The 13,817-nt window shown below is 42.0% G+C and overlaps 1 protein-coding gene across 5 annotated transcripts in view; it reads left to right on the top strand.

Moving 5' to 3' along the window:
- The first annotated feature begins 397 nt into the window (after nt 1-397).
- The window catches only part of LOC126092013 (beta-TrCP), a 116,497-nt gene continuing 103,077 nt past the window's right edge, over nt 398-13,817 (top strand). For 3 of the 5 annotated variants that reach the window (XM_049907431.1, XM_049907415.1, XM_049907423.1), the window contains exon 1: nt 399-733. In XM_049907431.1, coding sequence (XP_049763388.1) covers nt 680-733 — 54 coding nt within the window. In that variant the 5' untranslated portion in view covers nt 399-679. Of the gene's footprint in view, nt 734-13,817 lie in introns of all 5 variants that reach the window. The other 2 variants (XM_049907406.1, XM_049907397.1) reach the window with 1 other exon arrangement.

Genomic DNA, 13,817 nt, shown 5'->3' with positions numbered 1-13,817 from the left:
TTTATATTACGAATCCATCTCATATTTACTTTTACTTCACTTTTTCTGTATCGAAGCAAGTAGTAAGTGTGCAGGTACACAGAATTACGTCGGATGACATGACTGAGTGTGTACCAAAGTGCAAGGAAACCACTTGAGCTTTAATTATGCGTGAGGAAACATCACGATGGATGCTAACTACGCGGTCTTCCCACTTCGGAAAGCGCTTCGTATCTGTTCAGTGTTTACTGTCAACAAACGGGACACAGGTACACCCGCTTCTTGGTGAAACCAAAACAATCTTCCCTTCCCAATTTCGTTCGTCCATTGTTTCCGTTCCGTACTTGGTACCAACATCAACACGCGAAGTGTAGGAGAAAAGGCGAATGTTGTTAAGGTTTACGAAGTTGTAAGCACTGCTGCAGCGTAGGTGTATGCAATCGGTACGGTGTACATCGTTTGTCACGTGTCGCTTTCTTCACCTTTTAGCCAAATAACCGACGAATGTAATCATGTACTGCACTTAATATGAATGCAAACGGGAGACGGCCCTGTATTGTATGTCACTCGCGTCGTTACCACTGCCATCTATAGAGGTCAATGACGTCACTTCATGAAATAAGGGCATCGACTTCCGGTTTGTTCAAGGAGCAGTGATTGTCTTGTATTTAGACTGATTTTGATAGTACTGGTGTAAACAATGCTCAATATGGAAACGGACAAGATCATGGAAGACAGCAATTCCAGTACACAGGTAACTGCTCGATCAGATGTCATTCAGTTTGTGCTAATAGTTCACTGCTACTCACAGTAATGTTTTATCGCCATCTTGCGACCTACAACCTTATACCTGATGGCACCGACTCCACTTCCTTAAACTATGGTGATGGTAGAAATGTCATTATCCTGCGTCTAGACGTTTGTAGTTTAAATTAAGTTAGTTTGTAAGTTAATTACACATACCTTTGTGTGTCAGCTATTTGTAGAGTGCCCTCAGCATCGTCAGTAAATTTTCCCTCGTAATAGAACTGTTTGAAATTTACTAGTAGAATGTTACAGAGTTTGGAACAGTAGAATTACAAGTAGGATTGAGTTGCGTGCTGACATTGTGGACATGCATTTGCAGTGACCTACTAGTTTCAGGTGCCAGAAATCGCTTATCATGTTGGTAGAAGGATTTCGGCAATATAGAATATCCCTTCTCAATGCGATCTTTGTTAGGAATTTTATAATTTGTTTGTTGCGGAATTTGCATTGATATCTTATATGATTTGTGTGAAATGGGTACGTAATAATAAAACATCCGAAAAGCATATGAAGCTGTTAAACCAGTAGGAAAGAATAAACAATTCATCTTAAACCATTTGAAATATGTCTGTAACGGAGTAGGCTAAGATTGAACTGTAACCCCAAAATAAATAAATAAATTCTATTGACGAAACAGTTAGGAACATCGTTATGGATTCTGTCTAATGTAAACAACAATTCGAATTTGGAGGAACTCTGAGTAACTCCCCTGAATATTAATTATACACGCAAATGCAGTGTGTTCAGTTCATGCAGTGTTCGTCGTTTTTGCAGTTTATTACATTTAATGGTAATGAAGTTAATTTGTCCAAAATTAATACTCAAAGTGCGTTTGCAAACCTGACGTTGGCACTTCATGCTGAATCATAAATCGGCAATGTACACATTTTTTAGACTGGAATTTGCTGCTTCAGTATCAAGCAAAGGGGAAAATCAGTAGATACTGTTTTGCAGTAGTTCCATTTCTGTGCCTGGTGCTGGAAAGAATGTAATTATATTCCTGGGGGGTGTTAGTGGTACTATTTGATTTGGTTGTGTTTTTTTTCCCCAGTCACCAAACACTTCAGGTTTATGATGTACAATCATCAATCTCTAATTGCAAATACGAATACTCAATCTCGAGATCTCGAGGGATCAGTTGTTTGTGGGAGACGCAATCGTTTAACTTCATCTCATCAGCTTCATAGTTTTGTGCTCTTATGGATACGTGGTATTCTCCATTTATGCACAAAATGTATAATGAAGATATATTTACAGTTTAAACATTTCATTTGTGTAGCTGTAAGAAAGTAACTTGTTTTGCTGGATAAATCTCTTGTTAAATCTGAAACTGAAAAATTCTAAATGCATGGCACTCACAGTTATGGGATATAACTTAATAGTTGATTAAACATGGTGCTAGTTCAACATGAAACTTACATTGACTTTGTCATGTAGTTGAGAACAAATCAGTCTCTTTGCAACGGATTTTTTTATAAACGTGTTTTACTGGCTTTCATTTATTAGTTTCATGTATCCATTGGTGCTTCTTCAGGCACTAGAGGCATAAAGTACAGGTTTCCAGTTGGTAGTGTCACACCTCTACAAATAATCTTTCTTGTTGCACATTCCACATGACCTTGCTATGTGAAAGAGGAAGTTTGTGTGTAATCAAATGTATAAGTGTGACAGTTAACAATAAAGATAATTGTGTTCACCTAGTGCCTTCAGAACAACCAGTGGGCACATGAAAAGAACGTGGAAATTAATACCACTGATGATGACGTATGTTTGATTAAAATAAACATTCAGTTGGAAAAGGCGACCTGGTCTTACTTGCATGATAAAAATGATTGAAGTAGCAACTGAGGATTAATGACAAGTACCTAAACAATATTGAGATCGTTACACATTGTAGCGTCACCCCTATTAGAGAACAGTTTGATCGCTAGCCATAGCTGTAGTTCGTAATATATTGTAAATGATTCCTGTTGGCGCTATGCATTTCCGCGTGTCATGTCACGTTGTAACGGCACGGGATTTATACTTTACGGCGTAAATTTACTATTAAGCCATATGTTTAGCAAGCCGAACTAGTCTTTCACAGATTATCATGTAGTTATACACCGATAGTTTTGCACAGTATGTGCAAACTACGTAAAATGCTGACAGTCCCGTATCTCCATTAGCATTATGATCCGGATTTCGCGTACCGACCATGTAGACAGCACTCACCAGCAGAAGCATGATGTAAAATTCCACGCATCCGGAGGTAGACATCCACGTATCCTTGTTTCACTGCTTGAGCCGCGAAGAACATAACCAAGTCGGAAAAACGGTCTAGTTAAATTTAGTAGCAAAAGTCTAAGGAAAGTGCTTTCCCAACCGACTGCTCGTCCTTTTGCAAACATTTATGATCAGCATTTTTATCTGTTAATCTATTTAGGACGGCCGATATTGCGGCGTAATTTCACTTACATTTTTTGGCCACACAGGAGACGGTACTCCTACAAACGGGTCAACATTTCTGATGTCGATGTTCTTCGGCTTATTTGAAGGACATGACTAAAAAAAGCTGCACTCCACCCTACAACTGAACAAGTGCCTTACTATTGGAGGAAATACGCACTTAGCTTCCTTCAAATTACTTACCCAACCATTTAAAATGAAATACAGTTTCACATGGACCGTGAATCAAGGCGCACCTTGGCATTATTATTGTATGTAAACCACTGACAGACTTGAAAGAAGCGGTGTCAGAAAAAATTACAGAGCCGATCGGGGGAGGGGGGGATCACAGCAGTCTATATGTAGTCTAATATTGGTATACTGAGCAAAGGAGGCGATCTACTTTCCATTTATCGCATTTGTTCCATCTGTTCTACTACTGCTGGTTCGTCCTGACTTACTTGAAACGTAGTGGTTACAGAGTAATAGTCATATTTCTTAAGTTTCTTGTTGAATGTACAGTTTTTTAGAAATTTGCAAACGAATACCTAGTATTGATACTATTTATTTTTGAATCGTCCATGACATGAACTGTTTCAGCCATACAGCCGCAATTTCGAACAGTAAATGGAAGAAAACAGCACATATGAACAGCGAATCTATTTTCTGTAAATATTTGTTAGCCAGATGCTTCTGTGTGACAGAAACGTACAACTCCGTACAGCTCCATTTTTATGCATATTAATCTGCTTATGCTTTGACACGTTTGTGCTTAAGCTTTGCTGTCTAAAGTTCCCGTAGATTACAAAGGTTCAAACTAGGGGAAAATAATGAATTACTTTTAGAGGTGTTTAGTCATCTGTTTATATAATACTGACAAACATGTAGCTGATTGTTTTCTGAACATGACCTCAATATAAATATCGGTATGACTGGATTATAGTCATCATTTATTCACAGGATAGGCCCACGCTGGATATAACAGAAATATGTTTTATTTATTACTACTGATAAGTAACTAGCATTATATGAACAGAAATTAAAGGCCAGATTACATGCACATTTTACTCAGCATAGCCACGGTATGCTTGTTGTGTAAGGGGATATAATTTACCAGTGTCATTAAGAGTCCCTTCTCTGTTGTGTTACGTAACTGATGCAGCCATTTCCGTCGTCCGGTGATATAATTTCAACGACAAATGCATTTCTGTATAGGTATCAAAATGAATTAAGAACCTTAGGTGTAGTTTTGGGGGAAAGTTTCTGTTGCAGTTGATTCGGATTGAGTTTGAGAGAGCCAACAGTCGCGTGGTCTCCTATTGATGTTTTATATTGGCCTGACAGGCCGGCGCCGCCTCTGCGGCCGAACCGGACCGCTCACATCGATCTCGCGTCTGGCGTCGCGCTGTGGCGTCGCCTGGCCTCGCACCGCTTAGCTTCTCTTCCCTCCGCGACAACTTTGTGCTCCCCCGATGCTGAAGAGCTGGAGTGCATACGGCTGCCATCCCATTTCGTATGTCTCGGCTACGGGAAAGAGAGCGGTTCTTCGTGCTTGCACGGACTCTCACGTGTCATGTTATTCAGTAATACTCCCAAAGGGATTAATTGTTTACGGTCGTTGACATGGGCGCAGGTGCGTTCAGTGTAAGTGGTCGGCCGTGAATTCCATTGGGACGTCTTCGACTGGAGCTTTAAAAACTGCATTATGGTACAAATAATCATTTACATCCATAAACGCTGTGGAACTAGTTTTCGTGTATTGCATAATTGTATTTACGCAGTTCTTTCGAAAGATGAGGATTATTCGATCCTCTTTAATTACCAAGAAGTCTTTTGTTTTGCTGTGGACAACCAACGTGAATTTTCCATCGGAAGCCCATGAACGCCTAAATGAGCGCTTTTAGGCACTACATTCAGAAAGTCTTCAGAGCGAGCGTCTTTTTTTTTCCAGTTTGAACTTTGCTGTGAGGAGCGAAGATCATTGCTGATCCTTCTGGCCTTCAGGGGCAGTTTCTCACCGTAAGGGCATGAGGATGGACTGTGGGCCTCTATTTGATCCTCTGCCTTCTGACAGATTGAGGGTGACCCATTGCACCGAAAGTCTTCGGCTGCCGTTCGTGGTGATTCTATATTCATAATCTAATCAGTGCCCGGAATTGAATCCTGGATGAAGGGTATTTTGTGTAGACTCGTTTACTCATTTCGGTACTATCTGAACAAACTGTACATGAAATATTACTTAAGGTATTAAACAGATATTTATCTACTGTCAGTGCTAACATCGCGTACTGTAAAATATACAAAGTAAGGAGAAACTATCTTCCATCAAATATAGTTCATACAATTTGCCCAGGAGCGGGCGACTATAATTCTCTCTTCAGTGACATAAATCCGTAAGATTTCAGTCTGTTTCGTCTTCGTTGTAACGTCATTTCTAGGTGTGTGCTTTTATTTGCTCACACACTAAGCGATTCGCCTCCGTCGACGTTATTTATTCAGAGGACGGAGATTTCAGCTAGTGCCTATCAGCTGCTATGATACAAATTTTAACACGGATTCGTGAATGCGCGTTATAATGACGACCATGTTAAAGTGCGGTACATATACTAAGTACATGTGATCAAAAGTATCCGGAAACCTAGCTGAAAATGACTTAAGTTCATGGTGCCCTCCATTGGTAATGCTGGAATTCACTGTGGACTTCGCCCACCTTTAGCCTTGATGACAGCTTCCACTCCCCTAGGCATACGTTGAGTGAGTGTGGTGCTGGAAGGTTTTTTGGGGAATGGCAGCCCATTCTTCACGGAGTGCTGCACTGACGAGAGGTATCGACGTCGGTGGGTGAGACCTGGCACGTAGTACGCGTTCCAAAATATCCCAGAGGTGTGCTATAAGATTCAGGTCAGGACACTGGAGGCCAGTCCGTTACAGGGATGTTATTGTCGTGTAACCACTCCGCCACAGGCCGTGCATTATGAACAGGTGCTCGATCGTGTAGAAAGATGCAATCGCCATCCCGGAATTGTTCAACAGTGGGAAGCAAGAAGGTGCTTGAAACATCAATGTAGGCCTGTGCTGCGATAACGCCACGCAAAACAAAAACGGGTGCAAGTCCCCTCCATGAGAAACACGACCACACCATGACACCATCGCCTCCGAATTTTACTGTTGACACTACTCTCGCTGGGCAGATGGCGTTCACCGGGCATTCGTCATACCGACACCCTGGCATCGGATCGCCACATTGTGTACCGTGATTCGTCACTCTGCACAACGTTTTTTCGTCTGTTCAATCGTCCAATGTTTACGCTCCTTACACCAAGCGAGGCGTCGTTTGGCATTTACGGGAGTGATGTGTGACTTACGAGCAGCCGCTCGACCATGATATCCTAGTCATAGTAATTGCAGTGGATCCGGATGCAGTTTGGAATTCCTGTGTGATGGTCTGGATAGATGTCTGCCTATTACACATTACGACCGTCTTCAACTGTAGGCAGTCTGTTAGTCAACAGACGAGGTCGGCCTGTACGCTTTTGTACTGCACGTGTCCCTTCACGTTTCCACTTCAGTATCACATTGGAAACAGTGTACCTAGGGATGTTTAGGAGTGTGGAAAGCTCGCTTACAGACGTGTGACACAAGTGACACCCAATCACCTGACCACGTTTGAAGTCCGTGAGTCCTGCAGAGCGCCCCATTGTGCCGTCTCACGATGTCTAATGACTACTGAGCTCGCTGATAAGGAGTACCTGGCAGTAGGTGGCAGAACAATGCAACTAATATGAAAACCGTATATTTGTGGGTTTTCCGTATACTTTTGATCACATAGTGTATTTGTACCAATGAATTTGAAATTAAGGCTGTTGTAACACAACGCAATGAGTAGAAAAAGACATTCGTAACATTTAGTAAACATTTGTGATTACAGCTCGTATCACATAATATATTTAAATGTATGTACGTTAATTGATTAGCAACAGTAATCAACCGGTCACACAGATAACACAACGGCACCTAGTCTGGCAGTTACGGTATCTCAACTTTGGGTCGTTGCAATCTGAAACTGAGAACTGTTGACACGAAGTGTTCCGAATGACGACGACTTTTAACGATCAACAATAGTTGGCTCGTGGCCGACGGCCAACTTATCACACTCTTAACATAGTCTACTGGGTAATTTATGTAGTTACCAGCTAATAATAACGGTACATATGCGTTCTGAGATACCGTCCAGTGTCAGTGTTGGTTCTTGATCGAAAGTGTTTGACAACCACTGCACTGGAGATTATAATATTGGAAACAGTCTTGCCTAGCTAGTTAAAGTCAATTTCTTCTTCGTCATTCCTGGTAGCTAGTGATGTACATCTCAAATGGTTTCTCTTTTAAGCGGACGCTACTAATTAAGATAAACTGGAAATCTAGATAAAGTGGGTGTACCAGCAGAAGTCTTTTTGGATTTATTCGGACAATTATGGGAATAGATCAAAAAGCGTGTTAACCTTTAGCATGTACACTGTTTTCGAAGGGTATAAGGAAAGATGTGCAAGTCGAGGCTCCGGGTGGGGAAAAATGTCTGATTGTAAAGCTCGTATAGATGTATTCACACAGACAGTGGCCTCGAGAGCCACCTACCATTTTAGGTTAAGCTGTTAGTCTGTTGAAGTGAACGTCGGTACAGTATAGAAAAGAGTGATTCAGTTCTGCAGTACCAGTTTTTTCTGCTGCTAATAGTGGATTAGTGCCGCGAGGAAATGAACGAAAAAAATAGTAATCTTGTAGCTATGGAACTATTGCTGCCAGGAAGCTAACAAGGGAACCTCCCCATTGCACCCCCCTCAGATTTAGTTGCAAGTTGGCACAGTGGACAGGCCTTGAAAAACTGAACACAGATCAATCGACAAAACAGGAAGTAGTTGTGTGGAACTATGAAAAAAATAAGCAAAATTTACAAACTGAGTAGTCCATGTGCAAGATAGGCAACATCAAGGATTCTGTAGACTCAGGAGCGCCGTGGTCCCGTGGTTAGCGTGAGCAGCTGCGGAACGCAAGGTCTTTGGTTCAAGCCTCCCTCGAGTGAAAAGTTTATTATTTTCAGACAATTATCAAAGTTCAGGCACTCAAACATAATCAATTTCGCTCTCCAAAATTCCAGGACATGTTCAGATTTGCTTGGACACATGCAGGATTTGACGGTCTACACACGGAAAAATTTGAAAACGTTAAAAACATATGTTTTGACAGAGCACAGGGAAAACTGTGCGACTGTGAAACTGTTGCATTCATTTGTTGCAGTTTGTGACAAACCCTTATGTTTGTATCACTTTTTTGGGCGTGATTATCACATCCACAAGAAAACCTAAATCGGACATGGTAGAAGAATCTTTTTACCCATTCGCCAAGTGTACAAGTTAGATGGGTCGACAACATATTCCTGTCAGGTGACGCACATGCCATCACCAGTGTTGTATAGAATATATCAGACGTGTTGTCCTGTGGAGGAATCGGTTGACCTATGACCTTGCGAGCAAATTTTTTCGGTGCCCATTGGAGAAGCACGTCCTTTCGTCTACTAATCGCACGGTTTTGCGGTGCGGTCGCAAAACACAGACACTAAACTTGTTACAGTGAACAGAGACGTCAATGAACGAACGGACGGATCATAACTTTGCGAAAATAAAGTAAGTAAAATTTTCACTCTAGGGAAGACTTGAACCAAGCTGCTCACGCTAACCACGGGACCACGGCGCTCCGGAGCTCACAATGTCCTTAATGTTGCCTATTTTGCGCATGGACTAGTCAGTTCGTATATTTTGCTTACTTTTTTCATAGTTTCATACAACTTCTTCCTGTTTTCTCGATTGATCTGTGTCCAGTTTTTCAAGGCCTGTCCACTGTGGCAACTTATAACAAAATCTGAGGGGGGTGCGATGGGGAGGTTCCCTTGTAACAACCCACAAAAAATATTCCTCTTTACATAAGACAGGAAAAAATGGCAGTTAATGGCCATGACAGTGAAAGAAGGGATTGAGGGTGACTATTCCACTCTTTATTAATAGCGATTTCGTTATCTTTAGACATTGTGGCATAAACTCTTAGACTGCCGCACTTTAAAACTATTGGCTGGTGCCTAAAGGTGATATTCTCGACAAGTAGCTGTCTTGAGTTCTTCGATGTATGCACAATTACTTTATATTAAAGTTGCACATGTGAGGAGGGATCAGTACTTTCATGGACCTGATACTGTAATGTCACCCCGAAAAAACACAATCCCATTGCTTTATGACTTAACCAGTTGGCTTTGCAATTTTTTTATTGTCTGTACATGACAGTTCAGCAAACGGAATGGTATAGTGTACCTGCTTTCATAAAACCATGACCAGTGCTAAGCAAAGCCCGGCTACCAGTACTCTCAAGAAAGAGTCGTTGCGTACGTAAAACCGTTGGGCCACCATCCAGTTGTATTTCCGATTTTCTTAGATACATACTTAGATACATACTCCTACTGCCTTGTTGGAAACTCAAAGGGAAACGTGCCACCCTTCTGCGAAGTTCAAGCGAAGATACTGAGAAGCTCTACGGCTTAGCCCCCCGTCCCGTTTGCAAAGTATCTTTTTGTACGAACTCCTTGTAGTCATATGTAAATTAGACAATTAAAATGAAGATAGCATTGTGAGGAACCTCGTAGTGACGCATGAGAAGACAAGGGGCTATGTTGCTTTTCAAAAAGTGCAACCATATTTTCTGTTGGGGTGTCGAAAGGTAACGCTGTGCTGTCTTCTCATCAAAGATTGTTTCGAACATCTCAGTGTGTAACTAGGCACGACTCTCTTAGCGGTGGTATGCCCATGCCTTGTTCGAACCTTCGAACTGACATACCTAGCTAGGTATAGAGGGGCTGACAGAAACGTGGACTTAATCGTCACGCAGCTTGGCGTTTTCGTCGCGTAATCAAATAATCACCTGAAGAAACAAAGATCAGAGAAATAGGATGTTATTCTCATTACGATGCAAAGTTCGTTTGAACGTGTATGCATTTGGAAGTTTGGGTCTGGTCGTGAGTCATGCACGAATAGCCAAATGGTAAGGTGACCGCTCGTGATAAGGGGGAAATCCGGGTCAGAGTCCCGGTCCGGCACAGATTTTCATTGTCATTCCGTTCTACAGCTGATGCTAGCCCTTATTCACAATTGCGAATTCATTTAATGAATATCAGGGAAGTCTTTATACTGATTTGAGAATTGGATTGCTGACTTCATGATTCGTAGTCTTCAAACCCACATAGCCTCGAACCCACACTGGTGTTATCTTACACATTCTAAAGCTTCCTCCAATCTAATACCAGATCCCCCTCGCAAACTTTTTCACTGACGAGGCTCCGGCAGTGAAGTATACACTTCCTGCTCTAGTGATCGAATGAGTTGCAGATTAAGCAGTCACCTTCCCATAGTTTGTCACTGTCACATTCCACCATTGTTAAGATGGTTCGCTACTGAACTGAAATCTAAGAAAGAGGAAATCTAGAGCCAACACACTATTGAGACCGCCAGTTTTTCATCAGTTGCTGCATGTAATCAATCTTTTCGTAGTGGCAGAGTAGAAATATACGCTGACTATTTAGTGCGCAAGTAAACACCCGTGCTTACGCAGTTTCATATGTGTGATAACTTTACAAATGAGTAAATGTGTTAAATATGCACATAAGTTTGTTAGCAAGAAAAAGTTTCGAAAGGGTTTGAAAACATGTTTAGTAAGTATGTTGGAAGTCGCTAAGTGCTCTCATTCTCAAAAGCTGGATGAATAAATCCCGTGTATTTGTGCACCGTGTCACACTGCCTCAAGACGCACGGTTACTATTGGCCTTATTGTGTTAAACTTGACATAAGGTCATACCTCTTAAAGAATAGATAATGACAGCATTATAAATTCGGCCAATATTTTTGGATCAGCCAGAACATTATGACCACGGACCTGCTATCGATATAAACCTGTCCAGGCGATAGCAGCGTCATTGGGTGAGGAGTGACAGCTAGCCAGACATACGCACGGTGCATGTAGTATCAGTGAGCGAGCTGCCCGTATGTAGAATGGGGAAGGCGCGCGATCTATCAGTTTGACTGAGGGCAGATTGTGATGGCCGGAAGCTCGGCACGAGCATTTCGAAAACTGCATATCTTGTCGGGTGTTTTGAGTGCTGTGGTGTCAACACATCAAAACGTCGTGGGATTGGGTGGCCACCGCGCATTACAGGTACCAGACGTCGTAGGCTGGGCAGACTGGTAAAACTAGACAGGCGGTGGACTGTGGCAGAACTGACATCAGACTTTAACGCTGGAGAAAGTAAAATGTCAGAACACATACTGCACAGAACACTCGTAACGATGGGCCTTCGCACCAGATGTTAACACCAAATCGGCAACTACGACTGAAATAGGACCAGGATCATCGGCACTGGACATAGGCGCAGTGACAGAGCGTTGCATGGTCTGATGAATCCAGATACCTTCATCACGCCGAAGGGAGGGCGCGAACCCGCCGTTTTCCAGGGAAACATCTCCTTTACACCTGTACTGCAGGACGGATAAAAGCTGGCGGCGGCTTCATTACGCTCTGGGGAATATTTCACGTGGGTATCAAAGGGCTCACAGGAGCTCATGCAATGCACCATGACGGCCAAGGAGTGTCGTACACTGGTTGCAGACCACGTACAACCCTTCATAACAATCGTGTTTCCCAACGGAAGTGGCATTTCTCAACAAGATAATGCGTCACAAGGCGAGGAGTGTAATGGAGTGGTTCGAGGAACACGGTGGCGAGTTCCAGTTGATGTGCTGGCCCTCCAACTCGCCAGATCTGAACCCGATCGAAACCATCTTGGATGTGATTGAATGTGGCGTCAGAACTCATCACACCATTGTTTGAGGAAGTTGAAGTTCGTGTGGTGTCAGGAGGCTCCATGTTCACGTATCCCCGATACGTCGACATTTTCCTCCTAGACGTGCGTGGCCACTAGTGCTCTTCCCTTTGCATGTGCAACCAACCACCAAGAATTTTTATGACAGTCATAAATCTGCTTGCGCAGAGGCGGCGGCGGCATGTTGAATCGGCGGCGGAAAACACATTGCATTTGAGCAATGGATTGACTTCGACTAAATTTCAACACACAATTATTTCTATTATTGTGTAATCGCCGTGTTGCAACAAACAGCGCAGCTGTGTCAAAATTTCGAACCTTCCTCTATATAGTGGCATGCACATGCGTTTCTATTATAGTTCGTCTTAATAAACAACTGAAATCTGTTCTTTTTGAATCACCCTAACTCTACAAACCGCTATGCACTGCAGCCTTTAGAGCACTTCCTATAAGTGGCGACTTCATCCATCACCCCGTAAAGTTGTATCCTGGTTGTGAGTCGACACTGGTGCTATGTAAACGCCTTTCGGAAATCTAATATGATGAACTCGACCTGTTCTCCTACTTCTACAATTTCCGATGTTTCCTGTCTGGGAAAATAAGTTTTTCGTAAATAAGTGCTAATTTTTACTACCGAGAAGTTGTCTAGATTGCAATTAAGCCAGGGACAGCATCCATTTCTTTTTACCTACTGTCCACTTGTGTGTGTCTGTTAATAATAAAATCTTCTAACCGTCCATCGGTTACGTATTAATGATGGCTTATAAAGTAGGAAAGAACGTTATAAAATTTATAAAGCAGAGTTACAGCACGTTAAAGCATATAATAATTATTTACCAGATTCTTTGTCAATTTTAAGAAATCCTAATGAACAGGTTTTTTATAAATACCTGCCGCCCACGTTGAAAGCTGGAAAGCCCACTAGTGTGGGATACGGACCAGGTTGACTACCACTAAGATTTATTGCGATCTAGACCGAACGTATGAGGCAAAAGTGCGAAAATTATCGCTTTCTCCTACACACTTTCATCTATATAATAATGCTGTTGATTCTTTACTATAAGCGTGTAGTCCAGGAAAACAATTATACAATAAAAATTAAATGTAAAATTCCTGATATACTGTGTTCGGATCATGTAGTTAAGTTCAGTCGTTCTCGGCGTGACAAATGAGACGCGCGTGCGTGTAAAACTGTTTTATTTTCATATTCGGCCAGAATATACTTGTACTTTCTTTAGCTCTTAAGCCAGCTGTTGAGAGATGTTGCGCCTGATTTTCACCTTGAAATACTTCGGTTTGATGGCACCCAACTATGGGCATTCACAATTGAAACGTATGCTAGAAGTCATTTTATAGAACTTAATTTTCGTGTTGTCATATATATATATATCTCCATTCACTTCTTAGTCTCTCAGGACGTGTTAAGCTTAAACATATCGATAAATTTAAGATAAAACTGCGGTGGTGGTGGTGGTTGTTAGGATGTTTAAGGGGGACGTGACCGAGTAAGTAGGAGAAGGCTGCTAAGAAGTGAAGCAGTGAGGTGTGTCGTGAGTCGTGCCTGTATAGCTCAGACTTCAGAGTACTGCACGCGAAATACAAGGTTCTGGTTGGTCCTGGTCCAGCACACAGTTTGAATCTGCCATAAATTTTCGAATACATTTTTTTTTTCAGATCTTGCTGTCGCTTTGTT

The sequence above is a fragment of the Schistocerca cancellata genome, chromosome 1 (assembly GCF_023864275.1).
Source record: "Schistocerca cancellata isolate TAMUIC-IGC-003103 chromosome 1, iqSchCanc2.1, whole genome shotgun sequence".
NCBI lineage: Eukaryota > Metazoa > Arthropoda > Insecta > Orthoptera > Acrididae > Schistocerca > Schistocerca cancellata.
This window is presented reverse-complemented; position numbering and strand designations above follow the sequence as displayed.